This window comes from Penicillium antarcticum, assembly GCF_028974205.1.
Source record: "Penicillium antarcticum strain IBT 31339 chromosome Unknown utg000009l_segment0_segment0, whole genome shotgun sequence".
Classification (NCBI taxonomy): Eukaryota; Fungi; Ascomycota; class Eurotiomycetes; order Eurotiales; family Aspergillaceae; genus Penicillium; species Penicillium antarcticum.
This window is the reverse complement of record NW_026695307.1, coordinates 222,049-245,784: the sequence shown is the minus strand read 5'-3', so window position 1 is coordinate 245,784 and position 23,736 is coordinate 222,049. Positions and strand designations below refer to the sequence as shown.

Sequence of the window (23,736 nt, the reverse complement as noted above, 5' to 3'; positions counted from 1 at the left end):
CGCTAAAGACAACGGCATCGGAGGTGAGCGAACAGGACTAATACATGGGCATTGAATTCATTCAACTAAATGTTAATGTAACAGTATTGCAGTTGGGATATCATATGACAACAGAGACTCCGATGAGATAGAAATCAATCAATGATCACGCTGTACGACAAGACCGTGCGAAGAAGTACTCTGCTCTTCTTTCAGTGGAGCAAAGTATTCTTCGAAAGTCTTCTTCAGCACCTTCTCGGACAAACGCATGTGCTGCCCAGGGGAAGTCTTAAAGTCCAACTTTCCTTCTTCGTCAAGAACCTTCAAACCCAGCCAATCCTCTTTGTAGATAGGCCTCTCGTACAGAGGAGTCACCTCGCCGGTGGTGCCATTTACCTCAGCGAAGAAAGAACTCTCTTTCGGCACAACAACAGTATCCTCTTCAAACATGAACATAGCAAACCGATTCAGGGACATCAATTTATTTTTGTAATCCTGGTTCTTGAACTCGCGCTCATTGTTGATATCGGCCAGGAAATTGCTGTATTCAAGGTACTGCTCCATGTCCGTAGGATCGCGGAAGTACTGCGCCGGTATAACGCGCGACTGCGCAAAGCTTGTCCATCGACCGGATCGAAGTAGTGCCTCGGCTCCACTGCATAGCCAGTCGCCCAACTTGCACGACTGGAATTCCGAGATGCCGTTGTGCTGACTGCCGAATGTGACGAGGTTGTGTACGGGTGGGGAGTTGCAGCGCTCGATATAGCCGCGGAGGAATTGACCGCCCTGCGAGAAGCCTAGCGCATTGATGGCGGGCGCGGTGCGAAGGATTGGGTCTGTGGCGAGCTGCTCGCAGACGTAGGCGATTTGCTCCGTGACGTTGCCGAGGAAGGTTGCCTGGCGATCTCCACTACCATCTCCGGCGAGTTGGATCAGGTGGACATAAGTTCCAGGGTTTATGGATTCGGCTAGTTCGGCGACTTGTTTCAGACCGTCGCGTTCGAAGTCATCCCCGAGGCCGTGCCAGATGACGAGGGGGAGCTGGACGCCATCAGTGTCTGTGGTGGTCTTTGGTGGCAAGGCATATGCGAGAGCACTGGCAGCCAGTGAGGCTAGGATTGGAATGGAACGCATGTTATAATAATCGCAGTAACTGATACCTGCGATGTTGGATTCGGAATGACGTTGGGTCCGGAGAAGGACGTCATGTGACGACTACATATAGTAATGTTTGATATTCAGGTACAAGAACGAACAGATTTAGGGCTACGGACTTAGTAATGGGTGCCCAACAAGAAAAATGGGAGTTTAACTAATTTCGATTCGAAGTGGGAACAGGATTGACACGAGTTGGCTGACAATATATATTCATCAGCATCTGTGTATAGTAGGGCCTAGGAGTCAGCTGATTATTCTGTCATTAGACCTGTCAAGCTCTAGCCAAGAATGATATGTTAGGATAGGAACGGGCCCCTGTTTGAAAGTTCGCAAGCTCTCACTGGGATTGGGGAAACAGATTGGTAATCCAGGTGGCTGTCAGACTTTCCTTCTCTTCTTGTTCGGAGGCACAAGGTCCCTCATGATCGAGAAGCATTGACTGTGATGACAGACTGCTCATGCCCAGCCCTGAGCTGTTTTTGACATGCATACCAACCGGTCGTCCGTTGATTTCGATCTGGATGTCTTCGACCGTATCGATGATCGAGGACGGGTGCCTTTCTCTCCGTGTATATTTGGGGAGCTCGAAAAAAGTAAACCCATTGTTTTTGGCTGCCACCAGCCGTCTTCCATCTTTATCATGCAGCCTGCGCCGCTTTCCAAATCGCTCAACTTCCTCAACAGTCGTAAAGGCAAGTTCGAGGGGACGAGTAGCAGACACAGCACCCCAGTCAGGCTCTTTGAGGAGTTGGCGTTTGATGTCACTTAGCTCATTTTCAGTGTTGGATGTATAGTCTTCAATTGAATGTGAAACTGGCTCTACTGCAGCCCTTCAGTAAGAACCAGATTAGTATACGTCACATAGATCAGGATAGCCAAGCCAAAGCAATCAACAGTAGTCGACTGACTGATGTCCTGCGTGTGTCTCTGCACCTCTATCAACTGTGCTCAAGCCCTCCCACGGTCCAGAATCAGGGAAGTTGCGAAACGGAGAAGGCGGGGGACAGGCCGTGCCCTTCGCTTTTGATCGAGACCTGGCGAAATTCTGCTTCTGGGCTTTGGTCAGTAGGCCTGAGCGGTTAGAACGCTGCAGCTGGCCGCCTGTCCAATTCATGGTGCATGATGTGAGAAGACGACAACGCATGATCTCGGGAGAGATATGATATTTCTTATTCGAGGAAGAAGGGCAAACAGTGCAAACCCACGCACGTGACCACCCGCGGGCCTCAAAAACTTTTCTTTTCTCCCACACACTTCACTTCTTCCGTCAATCACAATGTTTCTGACTGCTTCTGACCAGTAAACAGGCCAGGTGTGTCTGTGATTGCCAACTCATCTTCCGTCATGTCCCGCTAACAGGTAAGCCATCTGATCCTTTCAATTCCCATTCTCCCCATCCCTCTGGATGATGAACAAAAATATCAAAAGCATAGTTCACCTGAAATCTTCGGATTCTTGAACGAAAATATATTCCATCTTTCAATTTTTCTGATCCTGTCACCCATCATGACTTTCTCTTACACACTTTGAGAAAAAGTTGACTGACTGAAAAATAGGAGAAGCGCCCGATGGCTGCATGGCTGCCCAACGTGGGTCGCCTCGCCCCGTCCCGCTGACCCGTAATAGATACTTCTCATTTCCTTTTGTTTCTCATTCTTATAGTTTATAATTTTATATTCTTTATTATTTGATTTTATTATTTGCTTCACATCCAGTAATGACATGAGGTGAGGTCACGCCGCATGAGCCCTGTAGCGCCTGCGGAACGTGGGATGTCCCCAACCACTCGATAACCCAGCGCAGCGACAGACATGGACATCTCATCAACACGCGACAAGGGAACCTGCCGATCGACCAATATAGACATCATCATGCAGCGTCAGCCTGTTCCTTCACCAATCATATCACTTGCCAAGCACTCAAGACGCCGAGCCGGTCTCACCGCTAGAACAGATTCCTCCACTCAGCCAAACGAACCCCCCCCTCATCTGCAAAGCCTATCACCGCCAGTCTGCTGCATTGGCTCTCAATAGTGCCAACGCAGGCTGTATGCGTGTCTGGCACACGCTGTGTTTGACGGTCCACAGTCCGAGCTTCTCGCTTGACTGTGTGCTAAAAAGCCGCTGATCCCCTCTCCTTCTTCTTCTTTTCCTTTTCTTTCATTACTTTGGATACCCCTTTTACTCACAACATATACTTTGTTGCTCTATCATCTCACTTTATATATACCCCCTTCAACACTCAACAATCCCTGGACCGGCCCCTTTTTTTTCAAGAACTTCCTGGTTTTTTTGATGCAATCAAGTCTGCCACAAGGATTCACTGCCACGTACTTCCCGGACAGGATTTGCTTTCTTGTTATTTCCCAGGCTTCTTTCTAGTCTGCCCACTTTCGACAAACACTCAATAGGTAGTTCCCGTCACTTTCTCTTTCAACTGCTTCTCCTATGCGTTTATTTCCTTTGTCATCTGGACCTGTACCACTATCAACTGTTCTTACCAAGGATCTCGACAACCAATCTCCCAGGACCCCTGGACTTCACTACTGCTTTGCTTCCATGGACTCTGCCAATCTTGGCGACCAAACAGGATGTCCTGCCAAGGACTGCTTGCCCTCAGCACCCGCTGGGTTTATCTCTCTGAGATGTGTTTAATGTATGCACTCTCACTCGACAAAATGCCACTGGAATTACCACCCTGGATGTTTCCTTTTTGATCTTGCCTCTGCTCCAAACCTGGAGTGAAGAGTGGATGGGATAAACCCTTGGACCTTGCCTATGGAAACAACGCCTTGGAATTACCACTTCATGGACAGAAATGACATTTGCCTGGACTTCTCTTGCTACTATGGCCACTTTACTATCTCAACATTAATGGAACCACTTTTGCCTATGGAACAACCGAGGATTCTCTCAAGCTAATGTGCTTGCACTTCGATAATGGAGAAGCATCCGCGTCAACCTTATCTAAATCAGCCTTTTCAAGGCCATTGATCTATGGACCTGGCCATGACAAGAAAATGAGCGACAATTGCTTACCTGGACTTACCTGGATGATGATGCTTCAACAAATAGTAGCTCCAACTTGAACCTTTTGTTCTATACCTGGCACCACTTACTATTCCATGGATTGACACCAGACCCGGACTTGACAACATAGAAAACGACTTGAACCAGGATCCTTCAATCCCTTCGGCCTAGGAATTCCCCAACTCGCACTTGCGGCTTTGGTGCGTTGAAATGTTCAAGAACCTCCGAAGCCCTGACCTCATTCACTGACTCTTACTAGGTCCGATCTTACACTGGACCATGGAAATTTCCTTTGTCTTTTTCCTTATTTGCTTTTCTCAATATTCAACGTCAAGGAGTAGGCCACTGACTCTTTTCTTACAGTGTTCATATCACAATCACAATCACAATGTCTCCAAGGACAAACGACCCTGAACGGGTCTCAATGTCACAGTCCATGCATACCTCCATGGTTCGAGGAATCTCAAATCTTGCCTCAAGATCAATCCAGGATGATGAATTGTCGAGTCAGGACAGCTCTTCAATGTGCTCAAGTATTCCTACAAGCCATGGAACTTCCCAGGATATGAAGGACTGGACCTTGAACCACTCAGACCAGCCCATTAAGCAAGACTCTTCCGAGGTGCATATGCTTTCTTTCTCGCTGTCTCAGCAGCTGATGACCCCCACGGTCGGACCAAATGATGTGATGTACTCTGGCGTGGACTTCCCAGCAGTCCCAGACATGAATGACCATGAAATGTCCCGGGATCTCTATACTTCTTTCCTGGATTTTTCCAATGTTGAAAATGATGTCTGCCACAGGAATGGCACCCCAGATGATGCTCTTTCCATCGGACACAGCTCCCAAACCGAGGACGGCCACTATATCACAGGCCCTGAATCATGGACCCCCATGATGCATGACGGCCAATACCCAGGAACCACCATGGATCAATTTTCGTCAGGTCTCTTCCAGACTGTCCCAGTCTCTCCACCACTGACCGACGCAAGTAATGATGTTTCTGTTACTTCTTCTTGCTCTAACTCTGGATTCCCTTCATTCATGGCCCCTGATGATTCACTTCTCGGAGATTTTACCACTTCACCCATCGGAACCCACGGACTCAACCCAGCAGAGCCCTTATTCCCCAACACTATGGACAGGGACCTCCACAGGTGAGTGTCGACAAAGTTGATATAAGAATACCCTGACCAGAAACCTAACCACAATCACGTAGGACCATTAGACCAACCAGACAGTCACGCCGTTCAGCTTTGCCAGCTGCTCAGCCCAAGGTCGAGCCAGAGTTCTTCCAGCCTCTCCCCGTGAGAGAACAGGCCCGCCAGCGCTCCAAGGAAGGTGTTGAGACTCGCAACCCGCGAGAGCACCACTACTACTCCATGTCCACCCACAGCGATGGAAAATACTACTGCCCCTTCGCCACCGGAGAGAAGCCCTGCAGCCACCCACCTACCACGCAAAAATGCGCTTACCAGCAAGTTCACCCGTGCAAACTTTGGTTTTATCTGAGCCCCAGCTAACTGATCTCCTCTAACAGCAAGTACCTAGACTCCCACCTGAAGCCCTATCGCTGCAAGGCCCCTGCCTGCATCGATGCCCAGCTCCGCTTCTCTTCCAACGCTTGTCTCTTCCGCCACGAGCGCGAAGCCCACGGACTTCATGGCCACGGAGATAATCCTCACCTCTGCTTGTGGGAGGGCTGCGAACGTGCCGTGCCAGGAAATGGATTCCCCCGGAGATGGAATCTCTACGACCACATGCGCCGTGTCCATGACTATGCCACCTCCGAGCGCCACAGCTCGCCTGAGACATCGCCCGGCGCTGGTCAGATTAAGAAGAAGGAACCCGCTGGCCGTAAGAGGAGGGTCACCGGTCCCACACCGGCCCCAACTATGAAACGCACTCGCTCCGTCCACTCCCAGGCCGGCTCCGTCAAGGCTACCCAGACCTCTGCCAGCCTCGGTCAGCGTCTCCAGACTGCTGAGCGGAACTATGACAAGTGCCGTCTCCGCCTGTTGGAAGAGTTGACCAGCATAACTCCCCAGGATACTTCCATGCATGAGCGTGTCAACGCCGGTCTCCAGGAACTGTTCACTCTCGGCTTGAACTACCGCCACATTGAGGCCAGCCAGGCTGTTTCCCAGATGCCCAACGGCCTCACTGCGTGAAGGGGTTTCGAGATGCCGTTGTGCCCTCTCCAGATGGAAGGCGAATAGCGGTTGATATGATTTGAACAAATTCACGGGAGGACCGGTTTTATTTCCTTTTGCGCGGCAGCTGATGCTGCCTGCTGCTTGCTGGCCAGGCTACTTTCTACACATGGAGGAACCAGTGTGATTGCTCGCGAGGACCTTGGCGCATAGCACTTCGGTACTATACCCTCGGCCGAGGTATTTCTTTCCTAATCTTTGATCCGTTGGATCAATTGGACGGCCACGAACCATGAACTGGATAGGACCAGCGCGGGCCCCGAGCCCGCGCTTGAGCGCTTGCGATCTGTCCCCGATCGCTGTGGCTTATCATACGGTGATCTGCCACCAAGAGTTTTCTTGGCTTTGCAGACCCAATTTGAACCATCTCCAAGGACACTGGAGAACCCGAACTTATGCGGAGGAACAGCGTGCGGGCATTGTGTCTCAAAAGGGGTGGCAGAAGAACGACAGCAGAGTGTTGTGTTCAGCATTGATTGTTGGACTTGTTTTTGTTGATTTTGATGGTAGATAGATTGTGCGTGGTCTTTGATTTGAATGACATTCGATTTTGATACTTCTAAGACTGGTTTCCACGTAATAATTCTACAAGTAGATCTGATGAGCAAGCTAAGTCTAAACTTGATATCGGTCATAAACTCGTATCTCATGACTACTTTCAGTCCCTCTAGCGCTATGAACAAAGCATCTATGCAGATTCGTCTCTAAACATTCAAATCGTTTAATTCCCATCCTCAGCCGTCTCACCACCCCCAAATTCAGCGTTCAGGAACCGCACAAATGCATCCCCAACCTGATCAGCCGTTAAAGCCCCAGGACCACCAGCGCCTTGTCCACGGCCGATATAAGCCCTGTTCAAACTAATCCACTGTCTCCGCAGTCTCTGCAGCTTCGGCAAAGCCAAAATTCCACCCGCGCCTGCAAGTTCATCCGTCGTACCGGACATGGCAACATGCGCGGGAATAAAGACTGATACAATTGACCCGGGCACCTCAATTAGGATACCATCAGCTTTGGCACTCTGCGCGAGCGCGACTTCCGCGGATGGTGTTGCTAAGGTGAATGTACGAATTGCCGTCACAACGGCTGAGGTTTTCTTTTCCATGGCGTACATTGCATTTGAGTCAGTCGCTGCTGCTTGCACTGTTGCTTGGTGGGGGACAATCTTGGGTCTGGTTGAAAGGCCACCGCGACTACCGCCAATGGTTCGTGTGCCGGTTGCTATGCTGGCTGTATCGGAGATGGTGGAGTTTGCAAGGGCGTCGGTTAGGCTTGGGATTGGGGCTGTTGCTTCGGTTTCGGTGGTTGGGAGGACCACGCCTGTAAGGGCTTGAAAGATGTCTGCCACTGGGGGTTGGGGGTCATCCCAGGGGACTGTGAAGAGGGGCTTGTCCCAGCGGCTGTGAGTGCTGGGTTCCTCGTAGCGGAAGATGAGGTTGTTGAGCAATTCGGCGGGGTATGGCTCCTCGTCGTCTGGGGCGGATTGTGAGTCGATGGTTGGTGCCAGGGTCTCGCTTACTTCGAGGGTTTGCGCATCTGGTGCGCTTCTATCTTGGTTCTCTGTAGCTTGTCGGTGCAGTCGAGCGTCGTTGATTGCGATGCATCGGTCGACTGGTGTTCCTACATGAACCTGCGAGAATTGTCAGCCATTGTCGCAGCGCTTAATACAATTTTGAGAACGTACCACGCAGCAGGTTGTTTGCGCAGCTTTTGCCTCACACCACAGCTGGTACCTCCATCCCTTGATATAGTTCATTCCGTCAAGAATCACAATGCTGTCCCGCTTGAGCACGCGCTTGGCTCTCGCATAAGCGACACCACGCGCTTCCTTTTCTGTACGGGCATGGTCGTATACAATGCGCGGGTGCGAGGAGCCGTGAGAGGCGACAACGTGGATCTTGTATCGGGACTTCAATGACATTGGCGTGCCTGCTTCGGAGGCTGCAAATAATTCATCTTGGTGTTTCTCGAGGAGCGATGCGAGCTGGTTGGCACGGTGAGTGAGGCCGGAGCACGGGTATCCCGTCAAGATGACGAGCTAGACGATATTAATCTAAATTGGCAATCAATCGAGGACTTGGACTTACCGGCATCGTTGGTTGAGTGTTGTGTTCTGGCGGACTTTTTTTTTCATGCGGGGTTGGCCATGTGACCCGCAGTCGAGATTCAACTTTTGTGTCAATTAATATAGAGTGATATGAATAGTTCTGGATTACGCTTTATAGTATGCCTAGAGTTGTATATAGTTCGAATGTGAAGACTGACAACTTCGAATTTCTATATAATCTGAAATCTATTGAACTTTTGTCATTTCATGTCATCGTTCCAGTTGGGTATAAAATCAGCATTTAGTCTTTAGATTCTTCCAACTGGTCCTGAGCCCATCGGATCTGATATCCAAAAACAGTCCGGCGAAGTTTTTCATCCTATGGAAGAGTCAGTTTGGATATCACTGGCTAATATCACCAGGTGGAGAGGTATGACTTACACCAGGGTCGTCTTCAAACAACACATCGTCCATGACCTTTTCAAAGATCTTTGTGACCGTGAAGCCGCTCGCCTCCGCCAGCGGGAAGAACTGCTCGGTCTTGGGCAACAGCCAAGGCTGATAAGGCGTGAAAATGACCAGGGCTACAGACTTGGGATCTTTTTTCATAGTCTGCTGCATGGTCTTGACCAAGTTCGGATGCTCGCGATGGCTATAGACCACATCCGCCATGATCAGGATGTCGAACATAGAAGGAGTGCCATCGGCTGCAAGTGGAAGGTATGCCCGCAGCTTGTTCACATCGCTACCCCACTTGTAGCCATCGACGTGGAGACGAGGCTTCCCGTCTGATCGTGGAGGAATTGCGCTCTTCGATAGATCGGCATTGTATTGCATGTTGTCCACGAGGTCGGGATCGGGGTAGTCGGTCAGGACCACGGTGCGGGCACCCTGAATGGCACTCACGATGCTGGGGACGCCTGCCGCCGCACCGATCTCGAGGACATCCTTGTTGCGGATCAATTCCTCGGTGTGCTCTTCAATGTAATGAGAGCTGGTTCGACCGGCGTTCCAGAGCAAATTTCCCTGCCAGGGTTAGTTGGGAACCCTCGATCTTATTGTTGATGTCGTACATAGAGGGGATGGCTGCCAACTAGACGCACGCGCACAGTCTGCCCTGAGAGCATGTGGTGCTCGGCGAATGTCGGAGGTGCATCTTCAGGGTAGTACCCTTCGGGATCGTCGAACAGATTCCCTGACTCGTATTCAGCCATGGTGAGTTGGTCTGAAGAGAGAAATCGCAAAAATTAAGATCTTATCGGAAGTTAGTGCCTCAGGCCAGAATGTGGACTGATCTCCAGGTGGGGGATCAGTATGGTAATTCACTGTAAGGGTCGGATCACTCGGCTTTTGGAGTTAGGTATGATTAGTCGATCTCGATAAATCTCAAAGTTACGCGAGGTTCATTTAAGCGTCACTTTATATTCATCTGACTGTCTAAACCCGACTTTATACTCAAGTGCAAATCTCGAATTGATACATCACGTGACACAATGAGGTGACAATACCGTATTGTGGAGATGATACGCCGATGAGGTTTGCCTTCTTCTCCCCTGAGACTTTCTCTTCTTCTTCTTCTTCTTCTTCTCTCTCTCACTTGTTGTTCGGTGTCTTTTCCCGCTATTCTTATACTAGACCATCACTCCGTCACTTTATATCGGAGCCAAACTGCATTGTCTTCGCATTTCCACACTCGAAACGGCTTTCAACTTCCTTACTTGCCACAGACTGCCGCCTACAGAACCCGTGCTAGATCCGGTAACCCGAGCATCTCATTCATAGCGGCTTCATTTTCTCGACTCTCCCTCTCATTTCCAACCACCCCTCTGCGACTAACTTTTACCCGGATCCCGAGAGTGGATCTCTTCCGTTAGACGTCATGGACTCGACCCTTCGCCCAGCCTACAATTCCCAAGCACCTTTGGTCGGCTCCTCTTTCGCTCCCTCTGCATCAACCCTCGCTCCTTCCACCGACCAGTCTACCATGGCCGCCCAGGCCCAATCTACCCTGGAGATTGCCTCGAATGCGACAAAGCAGGTGTTTTCTTCGCCCTCACTACAACCCTCTACATGTGCCCCGCAAACCTCGGCTCCAATGCAGCCCTTGTCGCAGACACTAAGCAACACCTCCAACGCGGCTGTCTTGCCTATCGCCCCAGCAGCAGGCAACGCTCAGGGACTTTTGCCTGTGAATGCAGCACCTGCCCCGGCCGAGAACTATCCCCACCAGATAAATGGTCTAGGGGGTCCTACAGCCACGGCGCCCTTCTTGCAGGATTTCAACCTTGTAGCTGAGGCGGCCAAACGGGCCCAGATGGGTATTGTCATGCGCGACCTCGAGAGTGTGACTCTATGATCTGGGTACCGCGGCTACGGCTACAAGGGCGGGACCCGCAAGGGAGAGCTGCGCATCGCAGCATTCTTCATGTCTATGGACTGGCTCTGTGGACTAGAAACATGGGATGTGGACTTCGGCGTATCATGTGGTGGGCTTTGATTTTTCCTTTCTTTTTTTTTTTTTTTTTTTTCATTTCTGCGGGCACACCTTTCATTGGGTTGCTTCTCCAGGGTCCGTATCATTCGGATTCTGGACCAATCTGGCGTTGATCTCAATCAGGATTTTATGGTTTATATTCTCATCACTTACGGCTTACAGCCTTGATACCAACTACTTACGAGACATGCAATATCATCTTACTTTAGAAGCGTATAAATTGTGCTTAAAGCTGCAATTCTTTAGGAACGCAATTCGCTTCGATATAATTTTGTTTGGCTTGTGATTCGCCTATGCTGCGCATGAACCTCGGCTTTGTCTTATCGTTCCTTTTAACCGGGTTGATTGGCTCGCAGGTATGTATTTGGTGCATTCATGTCTGATTGGTCTGCTCCTGGCTTTATGTGCAGTTCGATATTGGTTTGCTATATAAAGAAAGTTTTGTTTCCCTCATGGTCCCCTCATTCCTCGCATGCGGCAACTGTATCCTTAGGTTTTGGCCCAGCAAATCCCAAAATGTTTCATAGATAGATAACGCATCGCAAGGACAAACGTATATAAAAGGTTGTTCACCCAGTGGTCTAATTGGCAAGTCGAAATAGGTCATCTCTGGTTTAACAGCTAACAGTCTCCAAAAGAAAACTAGACCACTGGGATCTTTATATGCACCATAGATATTAAGAGAAAAACCACAATAGATCGTGATACACTCGGTACCGGGGGGTCGCATTTGACTTTGACCTATCCTTGGTACAAATTACAGGAAAACAAAGCCAGACTGAGAATCCAAGTTCGGGACTCGAGATATCCAGGTCATACCACACTCACTCTCAACGTCAAGATCTACTCCATCCGGCTTACAATAGCCAAAACAAATCTGAATACCTTTGAACCCCTCACTCACCCCGACCAGTGACGCAAGCCTACCCCAGATCAGCACCAAACCACCAATCCCGGCCCTAAAGCCAAGATGAAACTCAGAACCACCACTAGGAACAGTCAATCATAAGCCATAGACTGTACAACCAACCCCAAATCTCCTCATTCAGCTTACTATAAACCCCCACAATGATCTAATATAAGTAAAAAGTCGCCTCTATTTCCTTACAAGGGTGTCCAGGCGCTATGCCAATCATTCCCCGCATCCCCGGACTTCGGAATATAACCGACTTTGAATTTAGCCGGCAACTTGCAGGTTCTCGGCTATATTTCCAAATTGGTTATGAGGTCCCCTTACGTCTATTTCGTTTAGGTTGATATATAAGTCTGCAGTCCTCTGGATTTTGCTGGTCTATTGCTGTGGGGGTACGAGTTGTGGAGATCATTGACTGTTTATCACCATATGGCTACGGTCTCCGAGAAGAAACCCTACTTCCGGTTAACAAAGGATGGCTTACTTTTTCAATTACGGTATTATCTACTCCAGTGTTTGATTGGACTTGATGGACCATGTATTATTTAAGGTTGCTTGCGCAACCGATATGTCCTTGTTAGGATATGACCAAGGAGTATTCAGTAAGTCAATTGGGATATCTGTATCTCAATCCAGGCTAACTTTTCAACTTCAGATGGCGTCGTGATCACGCAGGACTTTCTCGAAACTCACAATCTAGTCGGACCTTCGAAGACAAAGGACCTCTCTACCGTAACGGCGATATATGATGTAAGATGTTTCTTCGGTGCTGTTGTCGCATTCAGTATTGGCGACCAATTGGGCCGAAAAAAAAGGTATCTTGCTAGGAACAACTATCATGGCAGTAGGCACTATCCTCCAGACGACCTCGTTTAGCCTGCCGCAGATGTTTGTGGGCCGTATCATTCTAGGGTTGGCTGTCATATTTCCTCCAATATAAAACATCACTCACAATTATAGTGTCGGCAAAGGTATCAATACGGCAACAGCTCCTATCTGGCAGACTGAAACATCGCAGCTGAAATGGCGTGGAGGGCTAGTCATATTGGCGATGATGATGAACATCACTGGCTTCTGTCTGGTCAACTGGATCAATTACGGATTTTCATTTGCCGGGAGCTCTGTCGCATGGCGGTTCCCACTTGCATTCCAATTCATGTTTCTCTTCGTTCTCCGGGCTACAACCCCCTGGTTACCAGAATCTTCTCGGTAGGTCTACCCTCTCCTTCCTAGACAAGCTATATCTAACTATGATGCTTGATAGATGGCTCCTTGCACATGGCAAAGAAGAGGAAGCCATAGAAGTTCTCAGCTGCCTAGAAGCAAAGCCGATCGACGACCCAGTAGTCATTACCCAGCGCAACGAAATAGCTTATAGCATTCAATATGAGAATCAGAATGCTGTGCGCTAGCGTGTCCTCCTCAAGAAAGACAAGAAGAGCGATACCAAGACGCTTCGCCGGTTGTTCCTCGGTATTGGAACTCAATTCGTGCAACGGTTCGGCGGTATCAATGTCATGTCTTACTATATGCCCACTGTGCTCACGAACTCGGTCGGTCTACCAGAGAAAATGGCACGGTTACTGTCTGCATGTAATGCGGTCTCGTATCTCATTTTCTCGGGTCTTGCTATTTTGTTTGTTGAGCGCATGGGACGTCGGGTGTTGATGCTATCTTCGACTGTCGCTCAGTTTGTCTGCTTCCTCATCATCACCATTTAACTTTATTACTACTCTATTACTCCGAGAGTGAAAGTGTTAATGATCAGGTGTATGCAAATAGTTCTGTTGCACTTTTCTTCCTCTATCATGGGGCCTTTGGAATTGGCATGCTAGGTAACCCTTGGCTTTATCCGACTGAGATTAATTCTCTGCCGATGCGGACGAAGGGTGCTGCGGCTGCGACTGCTACTAACTGGTATGTATCTATATCACTGCTTTTATATGTTTCTCACCGTTTGTAGAATCGCCAACTTCATCGTCGGAATTCAGAATATTGGCTGGAAGTTTTGGATTGTCTGAACGGTCACCAATGCGGTCTTCCTCCCTGTCATCAATTTCTTCTATCCAGAGACTGATATGTCATGAAGACTCTCTTTTCGTTGCTTCACTAAAATTATGCAGCAAACCGGAGTCTTGAAGACTTAGATGCCTATTACCGCTCCAACCTATTGCTTTTAGTGACCAGAGACCCCGACGCAATCTCTCGAAACCGCCCTCAGAAATGTATTGAGCGCAAGGACGAGCAGTTTGTAAAAATTGCCGTTAAGAAGGGACTTTTGCCGGCAGAGGCAGCGGAACATCTCGAATACACCACGGAGGAGTAGGCGACCAATTAGCGGTTTAAATACGAAATTTGAAGCCTCACTCCCCTAGGCGCTAAGTGGCGCCTCACATGACACTTCTACCAATGAATGATTCATCCCTGCGGACGCATCACCTTTCTTTCTAATTCAATATTTCCAACTGTTATGGCGCCGTTCGTTGGGAACCTGTGATGGCCAGCGACAACAGAACTCCCCTTGATAGCGGTTGACGGCCCACACGTCGCCTTACCTATGTCGGTCTCAGGCTATGTACCTCATATCAATAGAATACATTGTAGCTTGACTTACTCATTTATGTCTGTGATGCTCTGTCCCTTACAAGGCGAAGCAAGCACCGAGTCATACACTGAACGCTCTCATCCAACCATCCAATGAGCCCACCGTCCCATGCTGATATACACGAAATGGGCTTATACCGGCGAAAAAAAAAAAAAAAAAAACCAATATTCCAATCAATAAGCCCATACGTAACTCTCTTCTGCCTAATAAGGCGTTTGGAAATGGGTGTAATCGAACTAACTTTCGCTCATCGGGTCTCTATGTGTTGGTTGCGCTCCAAACCCCATGATAATTTGCCGTACAAATACTACTGTCGTCCGGCCTCCATTTTCTAACTGGAAATCCAAACTGCCGTTTGCTCAAGATCCAAGTCCAACATCTGATTATCTCATCTCCATCCGTCATCTTTACTTGACTGTCAGCTCTTCCAGGTATATTTCCTCCCTTCTGAAATCCTAAGTCCCATTCTCACAAATTTCAGATCCACGCTGCAGTATCGGCTATACCATCATGTCGGACTCGAAGCAAATCATTTTTAATAAGTCGGTTCAGCTGAACGGCTCACCAGAGAGCATAAAGTTCTTCACCAACGAAGACTGGAAATCCGCAGGAAGCCGAGAACAACCTCATGATCCAACCCTTTTCATCCAGGGAGAGAAGTCAACCACTTTTATTATGGGACAAGAGGGATATCTGTATAACCTCTCTAACAACCTATCATATGAAAGACTGAGACCAGAGCCCAAGTCCACACCACGAAGCGGAAACAGATAGAGAATATCGAATGCATGATGAGTGTTCTTTTGGAAACACTAAAGAACTTAGTCAATAGAATAATTATAAAGCCTGACGTCTAACCGAAATGTTTGCATAAGCAGTACCTTGGATTACATACATGTATATCTATAAACATAGGGCTTCTGATAATCCTTAAGCAGCCTCACATATCATCATGATACCTAGGCATGTACAGCCCTCGAGTATTTGCTTGTAGTCCGCCAGATAGTAGCATGTTTTGACATTCATTGGTCTGAATTCGCATGTTGATGGCAATCGTTGTTGCCCTATTGCTTCGCCAAAGGGATTTTAGGGAATGATGGCGCGGGTCCCCTCTCGTTGTTAGGGTATATGTGCCGTTAGAGTGGGTGTAGGCAGAAGGATCACCCGTGATGTCGGTGAGAGTCGATGCGACAGACTTATTTGTTCAGTACATAAAAGTGCCGCATCAGGAATGCGGCTGCAGCTACAGCTACAGACCGTATTGCGCATACTGCAGGGATCATGCCGGGATCATACAGTATGCACCTTCCCTCCGGGCCGGAAGATATTGGATCACTGTCGATCTCCGACTCCAATCTCGGGACCAGGGCCCATTCGCTCTTAGTCATTCTCGATCGTTGCGTTCTGTGGAATCCTCCCCCTTGTCCCGAAAAGCACCTGCAACGGGCCTCAGATATCATCGTCTTAAGTCCGCGCATCGCCAACATGACCAGAAAGATCTTCCTATGTATGAGATTACGTCAGGGGCCGTTGGTGCAACTTGGGAACAAATATAATTCAGAGACTCTGAATTTATGGATTTAAAATAATTGAATCACAACACTTTAAAATACGCTTTCAACCTCCCGGATGCATTCTATGAGACCGGTGGAAACTTCATTGATACTGCCAATGTCTACCAGAACAAGCAGTCGAAACAATAGATCGATGAATGGGTTGAGGCACGTCAAAACCGCAACTCGATGGTGCTAGCTACCAAGTTCAGCATGGACTACCGTAGCCATGCTATTGGCAAGGGCCCCCAGGCTGCGAACTTTGCGAGTAAGTCCTGCCGTAGTAGTCATGCTAGTGTCTGCGACTCGCTTAAGAAACTACGCACCGACCTTTCTACCAGACCGAGGAAGAGATCAAGCTTTAACCTGGGGTTACCATAATATAAACACCAAATACAATATCGCTAGTTAGGGCTGTGAAGCCGGCCACGTGACTCGGTCCCGACTCGAAAATGTAAACCGTCATCTCGGAAGCTGACGGGGAGATGCAGATTCAACTGCACCTAGTTCCAACTAATCTAACCGAAGACCAAGAAACCCCTCACTTAGAAGTGTACCGATGTTCGCCGAAAAAGAGCGATACATAATGTGTCGCCCATGTTTCCAACCAAACAATCGCATCCCAATCCACCCGACCCGAAGAATGCGAACGGGATATAGATGGCAAACCCTCAATACAGTAAGCCCATCTCAGACATCGCAGACAGACCCCACTCCGATCAGCCCATTGAAGAACCGAGGAAGAGCCGGGCGGGACAACAGAGTGGGTGTCCGAGGACCTTCCGAGCACCTTGCATCGCGCTAGAGGTTAGGTTTCCATTGCTTTGGTGATTAGCGGATACAGACAGTGTGTATTGGTGTTTTAGCGGTACATGGGATTGTCATCTGATAGGCATCCGTGAACTCGTTTCATGTAGACGTACGACTCGGTCGCATTCGTAAGATCTTTTATTTTTACATGTTGGCGTTTGCGGGCTGACGCACGTTGGTCCACCGGTAATGCTTGGCTTGGAGGGGTTGATGTTGACTGCATGGTGGCGTTATTAGCGTTTGGTTTGCATTGATGTGCAGTATGCTAGGAGTAGAGTACTGTAGGTGATCTGTCATTCTGATATATCGGTATTGAACATGCAATAAAGATCAATAGAAAACAAAACAAAAAATTGCTGGAAATCAGACATCGCCCAAAACCATAACTCCGAGCTATGCGTAGAATAGATACAAGCAGCGAGTAAGGAGTGTATAATGTAAATCATCGCTGTCGCTGTGAATGCAGAATGAGAATAATCGCCCAAAACATAGAATCAAATATTATATCCAAACACCCTCCCCGGTTGCCCATGGTATGTATGGTCGATCCCCCGGGTCTCAATCTGTGGGGGGGGGGGATCGACAACCTGGCGTTTCGTTTTTGTTCATTACTCCAATTCAAGGTGGTTCATTCTAGATGAACGAGGCCTGGCTTCGGTTTCCATATTGAGTCGAAGATCCGATCAGGTTAGGCGTGGAAATGCTGGCGCCAGCGTTTCCAGTGGGCTTGCCTCGCGACGAAAAGACAGACAGGCGGCGTGTCAGGCGCTGGCTCAGTCGTCTAGATGGGGCTGCGATGGCATCGTAGGAGATGATAGACATGGGTCGCGACCGCGGGCCCTCGGAGGTCATGGGCACCTCGGGACTAGCTGGGGAGAGTGGAGTTTCAAAGAAGATGGTCGAGCGGCGCTTGAGGGGGTCCAACTGGAGAGTCATGTCCTCGCGGATATCGCCTAGAGCGTGCGATACCCGGCGGAGGAGCTTGGGTGGCTTGCCGTAGATTGAAGGTTCGCGCTGTTCATAGCCGTAGACTTGGAGGGGGGTTGAGTCGGTGCCCTCGTCCAACGGGGATGCATAGAACCGGGGGTATTTGAAAGGCATGGGGCCACGGCGGGAATTGAGCGAGAGAGAGGAGGTAGGTTGAGGATGTTGATATGGGGAGTGAGGGGATTGAGGGTCGGAGGCGACACTGGAGGTGTAGGAGCTGTTTGTAGAGGTATACATGATGAGAGTGAGGGTGAGAGAAGAAAGAAAAAGAGGGAGAAAGAAAAAAGCGCATCTGATGAATTCCGAAAAAGACCAAAAAGTGGATCAGAGACATAGAAGATTTTAGTCCCGTGTAACACTTAGATGACTGTAATTTATCGAGTCTTCAGTTTTTATTATCTACTGTTCGCGATTCCAGGCTTGCTATAGAGGCCATGTTGTATACTCCCCAATAGTTGACTGTTACTTGTTGAACTGATGGCATGTTTACCTGTTCTCATACTCCATGTGGACTCTGGAGACAGCGGAGTTCCTATCAGATCATACAGGATCTGCAGCACCATCCAATGACGCGGCCGAGCGAAGCCACGATCTTTATATTTAACTTACGCACCGTCTTAGGCGTTTTTTTTAAACCATTCTTACGGCTTCTTATGCGTTCCCTGATGTGTTTTCTGCTCAAACCAAGGGGCAACTCCAGAGAATCCACGGTTTCCACTCGGGAACAGTTCGCAGTGGGGATTTGATTGGTTCGATTCCCGCTCAGGGGCGCTAGAAATGTCTCTACATTGTACTTTTTATAGATCAAGACATTTAGACAGCCACAATGTGTCTTGTCCGTAAGAAACTGATTAGTGTGCGTACATGCCACTTTAGTACTTGTTACTTGTTACTTATTCTACTCATAGCCTTGACTGTCTACTTGCACAGAAGGGAAATACGAGCTCAGTAACTTTGCGGGATCCACCTCGGGCCACAGCCACAAATGAGGGCCAAATGTGGATGAGCCGTGGAGAATTTCCGTTCTTCGTTTTCTGCTACTTTTACGGACTAATGCACTGTATTTCTGACACGGAGTACTCCGCACGGGTCGGGATCCGGGTCTCGGATCGCGTGATTCATTTGCTACATTCATTCATGTACTTGTACTGTACTTCATTACATCACAAAGCGGAGGTTGGTGTCTGCGATCGTCAGTGGGGAACTGCAACTGGAGTCTGGGGCCCCATGGAAACATACCCAGGGGGTGACTGCAGCTCAGCTGCGGCTTCTGGGAGTATTTGCCCTCGAGCTCATTTCGGATGGTGTTGAGCAACTGCAGGTAACTCTGGTGCGGCCACTGTTGCAGGGATTTGATAAACGCCCAACTTAAAGCACCCCGCGCTTGTCCATCCTGGAATGTATCGGCACTACGAAGAACAGGGTTAGTTTCATATCCTTAAACATTAATTGCTAGCCTGCGACGCCACTTACGAGGTCTGTGTGTCCTTGGACCCCGAGAACATCACCACGTCGGCCGGTGAGGTTTTGGTCATGATTGTACGTTCGCGTGCGGAGCCGCCGTTGGCCGCTTTCTTGAAGAAGCCGATGGCGGTAGAGGCCATACTGGAGAAATCACCTTGGCCATACGAGTTGAAGGCGCTGAACAAATCTTGGGCGGCTTCCTTAGCTAGGTTGGGCTCCTTGAGGATACCCTGCGTCGAGTAGACGTATGGCAGGTCTAATGCAGTGCCCGAGTGGCACGAGTCGAAGATCGCTGTCAATCGCACTCCGGGCCGCAGCGGACGCACCATGATCGCGTGCATGTCATCGTCCACAATGTGGCCAGCCACACGGTAGTCCAGTGGGTAGATGACATCGTCGAATCCGTCATCCTCGTCGCCATCCAGGTCGGGTGTGCGACCGCCGTGACCGGAGAAATGCACAAAGAGGGAGTCGTTAGGCTGGGCGTCCTTGACGAGCCACTGCATGGCCCGGAGGATGTTGGCCTTGGTTGGAAGGCTCATTTGGTTGCGCTGATCGTCGGTGAGAATCACCATGTCCTCGCGCTTGTACCCGAATCGCTGGGTGAGGAAATTAGACATGTTGGTGACATCGTTGATACATCCTTTGAGGGCATTCGGCTGCCCCGCGTAATTAATTCCGATCAATAGAGCCCTGCGCCGACCAGTACAGTTTGAGTACTGGAAATTGTAGTTTGACGGTGCGCCACGACCGAAATGCTGGGCTGTCTGTGGTGGTGGAGGCGGTAAACTGGCCGAGTTTGCCCGAGGTCGGCCTGTAAATGGTGAGTGACGCTGAGGTGTGTGCTTGGCGGGGCATCCTTACCATTTAGGGGCGCACTGAGATGCGCCGGTGACTGTGACTGCCCGTAGGGAAGAGGGGGATTGCGGAGGGTATTGAGGATACGGTGGATGCGCTGATGGTGCATAGGCACCTGGATATTGCGACTGACTCTGGGATCGGTGATGGCCGTGGTGGCCGTGATGGGGAGGGTAACCAGGCTGGGGTTGGTAGGGCTGAGGGTAGGGCTGAGGCGGGGGTTGCCACCCAGGTTGTTGATATCCCCACGGCGGTGGTCCAGGAGGAGGAGGTCCATACGGACCAGGAGGAGGGTGGTACATGATTAATGTTGATGTTGATGTTGATGTTGATGTTATGGAGAAGAAGAAGAAGAAGTCGAGTTGAAGCAAGAACAGCTTAAAAGGACTCGTCGTGGGTGGGTCCTGGACACCTTCAGGGCGCCCTGCACTTCTGGGCACTCGGCACTGTGCCGATTCTTTGTCCAACAATTATGTACGTACACGTAGGATAAATTATTCTACTGGAATTGAAAGGATCCACCTGTAGGGCTGCAGGATACATTCCCAAGTTACGTCAATGCCAATGGTTGATGGAAATGTCACTAACATAGCGGTAAACATGATCTATTTCAGTATAGAAGCGTGCCGTGGAAGTACCTGAAGTACCTGTTATTATGACTGGAAGTGGCTGAAATGTACCTGAAGTACCAGCAGGCAACGACTTTCTGCTCGTCAGGTGACGGCAGGGGACTAGGATGCGTCACCTGACCTAATAATAGGCCGGAAGCCGGAGGATCATAACTCCGCTGCCACTTGAGGCTCTTCGACTGTGAATAACCAGTCATGTCTCACCAGTCATACTGACTAGTGATGGACTACTGATCTATGCTACTATTGTGTGACTCTGCAGATCGAGACGATTAGATCCTGGAATCTTGGAAGTCCAAGTCCATGTAAATCCCCACGTAATCCGAGAGAGCCGCATACTCAGCCCCCGGAGCCTCCAAAACTAGCCCCCCTTGGTCTCACATCGTGAGGCTCTTCGGCCGTTCTCACCCTTGAGCCTCATCTCCTTCATAACCCCCTCCCCTTCCTCCGTAATGATGTGCCCCCTAATTCTTTAATCCCGTGTTCTTTCTTTACCATGACGCCCCAGAGTCTGGATACTCTTCCTTTCGATGTCTTCTATCAAATCGCCACGTCGCTGGACGACCGTGACTTTATCAATCTCAGCCGCACCAATCGCGCCCTGCGCGCACTAACGCAAAGCGAGCAGATCGCCCGCAAAACTGTTGAGGTAGACTACATCAATTTCCAGGCTTGACTTTAAACTAACTGCCGTAGAATGTTTTACTCTACAGCAAAGAAGGTCAGGCTGCTGTTGCTGCCCAGTCTGGTTATCGCAAGGCTGTCGGTCACCGCTTTGATATTCACGAGGCTGTCGCCACGGCAAACCCCTACTCTGTCGCGGTGTTAGGCTATGCCGCCGACTTTCTTTATAATCAAGGCATCCTTTGTTATCGCTGGCAAGAGGAGATTCGTCTGTTGGACGTGCATGGGGACAAGCGTGCTGAGCGCGTGATTTACCTCCCCGTCATCGGGGAACGCTTCAATGTCAGCCCGACCAACTCATCACCCGGTAGTCGGGTCACGCTGGTCGCTTATAGTGATGACATTCTTGTTTTTCGGGAGACTGGTGTGACTGCGACCGAGGATATACTGTGGGCGATCAATACGGTCCGGAGTACACAGAGCTTCGTCAACCGCCAGCTGTTGTCACAGCCCATTCCAGCTGGGGCGCCTCTCTTTGTGCGTCATACCCGATCTTACATCTGGTTTGGCACATTTACGGCTGCGGATGGCTCGGATGGAGTGTGGTCAGTGACAGGCTTGGATTTCCTCACCGGCCTTCACATTGGGTTTCCGCTCGATCGGGTTGTCGACGGGGATCTGGGACAAACATTGTGTTTTGAGATGTATCAAGACCACCTCTACGCGGTGTCAACTCAAGTTGCTTCCGACGACAATGAGGTCCATTCCTCTTTCTATCATTGGTTTTGTCATGCCCCTCGTGAAGCTGGCCGCAAATGGAACGGTCGCTTCTGGCGTCGTGAGCATCAAGAAGGTCCTATCAACGAGATGTGGACTGACCTGTCTATCCGCACCGACGAAATGACGGGACGACCGGTGATCTTGGAATGTCGTCGGGAATGGCGACATGGAGGGAGTGAAAACCACCGAACCTACTATACCCAACGACTGCCCACTCCTGAGGAGGCTTTGGCACCTCTGTCAGAAGGGGCGATTGAAACCCCTTCCTGGGTCTCCATGGACGATGACCTCGATGATGATCATCCCTACGATGAGCGACCTGCCAAGCGGTTACGCCGCGACTATCACGCCGAGTACGAGAGTGGCTCGGATGAGAAGAAGCGACAAGAATTCATTGCCGTACGGACAAAGCACCGAAACTACCACCTTGGTGCATCTACCTTTATTGATCTTGTCAACGACCCTGCTCCTATTGGTGACAGTGTGCGGTCTCGAGACCGACTCCGCCTGCGCACAGTATCAAGAAAGCGCAAATCCCCCATTGACGAAGAAGGAATTGAAGGTCCTCGCAATACATTATTCCAGCCGACACAGATGGACCAAGATGGTCGTCCTACTGAAGCTTCTGAAGAACGCTTCGAGTGTCGTGGTGTACACCTGTGGCCTCCAGACAACGCTCCGCCTGCTCTACACCATCTTCTCTGCCCAGATGCACGGACTTCATTCGTGAAGGGAATTTCAGATGAGCGTTCCTTGATATATTCCGTTTCTGCTCGGGGACTACCACCAGACCACCAAGCTCTCATTCTCATCAGTTTCGACCCTCAACTCTACATCCCTGCACTTCAAACTCTTTCTCCGGGCGAAGAGGCCGACTCACGAGACATCTATGACGTGAGACCCCAGTCGCCGAATCATTATGACAAGGATGCTATACAAGAGGCGCAGCCTTTCTTCCTTCCCATTCGACGTGGCTATTGGCTCCGTTAATCCACCAATATTCTCCATAGAACTTACAGACAGCTCGGACCTGTCAGATATACCATACCCTTCAATGTCAATAGAGAAAATCAAGTTCAAACTAAATTGGTACGAGTACGAGGTGCATGAGTTCGTATTCACTGTACGAACAGGATGCCTTGGGCATCCAACACAGAAGACAGAGCCTCTTGGGCGGGTTTTCTCGACATCGCAATGTAATACCGTTTTCGGTAATGGATTGGTTGCCTATTTCCATTTGTGGATCATCCTAGACATTTGTGTTAGACATGCATATACTAGTTGATCACCCGGGCGAAGTACTTTTGCCAAGCTGACCCCGAGTTTGTCAAACAGATCAGAACGCCATAGTATAATTGATGTATTATATGCATCGAACCGGTCTAGACCAAGATTCCAAGTATGTACTGTACATCACACCTCACATAAGCAGCAAAAGGACGTTCTATCTTAATCTCTAGGATGAAGACGTAAACAGATCAAGCAAGACAGTGTAAACGGTGTAAACAGTGTAAAATAGTAAGAAAATCCACCAAACTCCAAACAATCACACAATAGAAGGAATAGTCAACAATGGCCACAGCCTGGGAATC

At 49.5% G+C, this 23,736-nt stretch overlaps 11 protein-coding genes across 11 annotated transcripts; 5 read left to right on the top strand and 6 right to left on the bottom strand.

Annotated features, from left to right (window-relative positions):
* Positions 1-138: 138 nt before the first annotated feature.
* On the bottom strand, positions 139-1,113 carry N7508_008450 (palmitoyl-protein thioesterase family protein; the record flags this gene model as incomplete). Its single annotated transcript, XM_058466514.1, has 1 exon — positions 139-1,113. One exon carries the CDS (start codon positions 1,111-1,113, stop codon positions 139-141), a length of 975 nt encoding a protein of 324 aa, XP_058314360.1.
* A 361-nt stretch (positions 1,114-1,474) lies between these two features.
* Positions 1,475-2,251, bottom strand: N7508_008449 (uncharacterized protein; the record flags this gene model as incomplete). Its single annotated transcript, XM_058466513.1, has 2 exons — positions 1,475-1,967; positions 2,046-2,251. 2 exons carry the CDS (start codon positions 2,249-2,251, stop codon positions 1,475-1,477), a joined length of 699 nt encoding a protein of 232 aa, XP_058314359.1.
* A 2,303-nt stretch (positions 2,252-4,554) lies between these two features.
* N7508_008448 (putative C2H2 finger domain protein) lies at positions 4,555-6,338 on the top strand (the record flags this gene model as incomplete). The annotated part of the gene is made up of 3 exons (XM_058466512.1): positions 4,555-5,324; positions 5,387-5,656; positions 5,708-6,338. 3 exons carry the CDS (start codon positions 4,555-4,557, stop codon positions 6,336-6,338), a joined length of 1,671 nt encoding a protein of 556 aa, XP_058314358.1.
* A 763-nt stretch (positions 6,339-7,101) lies between these two features.
* On the bottom strand, positions 7,102-8,473 carry N7508_008447 (putative RNA polymerase II Elongator complex associated protein Kti12; the record flags this gene model as incomplete). The annotated part of the gene is made up of 3 exons (XM_058466511.1): positions 7,102-8,010; positions 8,065-8,418; positions 8,468-8,473. 3 exons carry the CDS (start codon positions 8,471-8,473, stop codon positions 7,102-7,104), a joined length of 1,269 nt encoding a protein of 422 aa, XP_058314357.1.
* A 255-nt stretch (positions 8,474-8,728) lies between these two features.
* On the bottom strand, positions 8,729-9,641 carry efm7 (putative nicotinamide N-methyltransferase Nnt1; the record flags this gene model as incomplete). Its single annotated transcript, XM_058466510.1, has 3 exons — positions 8,729-8,806; positions 8,869-9,453; positions 9,501-9,641. 3 exons carry the CDS (start codon positions 9,639-9,641, stop codon positions 8,729-8,731), a joined length of 804 nt encoding a protein of 267 aa, XP_058314356.1.
* A 665-nt stretch (positions 9,642-10,306) lies between these two features.
* On the top strand, positions 10,307-10,783 carry N7508_008445 (uncharacterized protein; the record flags this gene model as incomplete). Its single annotated transcript, XM_058466509.1, has 1 exon — positions 10,307-10,783. One exon carries the CDS (start codon positions 10,307-10,309, stop codon positions 10,781-10,783), a length of 477 nt encoding a protein of 158 aa, XP_058314355.1.
* A 1,619-nt stretch (positions 10,784-12,402) lies between these two features.
* Positions 12,403-13,555, top strand: N7508_008444 (Major facilitator superfamily domain general substrate transporter; the record flags this gene model as incomplete). Its single annotated transcript, XM_058466508.1, has 6 exons — positions 12,403-12,436; positions 12,490-12,618; positions 12,683-12,746; positions 12,795-13,043; positions 13,099-13,177; positions 13,247-13,555. The coding sequence occupies 6 exons, from the start codon at positions 12,403-12,405 to the stop codon at positions 13,553-13,555; spliced, it is 864 nt and encodes a 287-aa protein (XP_058314354.1).
* A 1,394-nt stretch (positions 13,556-14,949) lies between these two features.
* N7508_008443 (uncharacterized protein) lies at positions 14,950-15,213 on the top strand (the record flags this gene model as incomplete). The annotated part of the gene is made up of 1 exon (XM_058466507.1): positions 14,950-15,213. The coding sequence occupies one exon, from the start codon at positions 14,950-14,952 to the stop codon at positions 15,211-15,213; it is 264 nt and encodes an 87-aa protein (XP_058314353.1).
* A 2,222-nt stretch (positions 15,214-17,435) lies between these two features.
* On the bottom strand, positions 17,436-18,026 carry N7508_008442 (uncharacterized protein; the record flags this gene model as incomplete). The annotated part of the gene is made up of 1 exon (XM_058466506.1): positions 17,436-18,026. One exon carries the CDS (start codon positions 18,024-18,026, stop codon positions 17,436-17,438), a length of 591 nt encoding a protein of 196 aa, XP_058314352.1.
* A 921-nt stretch (positions 18,027-18,947) lies between these two features.
* On the bottom strand, positions 18,948-20,388 carry N7508_008441 (caspase family protein; the record flags this gene model as incomplete). Its single annotated transcript, XM_058466505.1, has 4 exons — positions 18,948-18,973; positions 19,029-19,198; positions 19,263-20,067; positions 20,118-20,388. 4 exons carry the CDS (start codon positions 20,386-20,388, stop codon positions 18,948-18,950), a joined length of 1,272 nt encoding a protein of 423 aa, XP_058314351.1.
* Positions 20,389-21,236: 848 nt separating this feature from the next.
* Positions 21,237-23,134, top strand: fbx15 (F-box domain protein; the record flags this gene model as incomplete). The annotated part of the gene is made up of 2 exons (XM_058466504.1): positions 21,237-21,389; positions 21,437-23,134. 2 exons carry the CDS (start codon positions 21,237-21,239, stop codon positions 23,132-23,134), a joined length of 1,851 nt encoding a protein of 616 aa, XP_058314350.1.
* Positions 23,135-23,736: the final 602 nt, after the last annotated feature.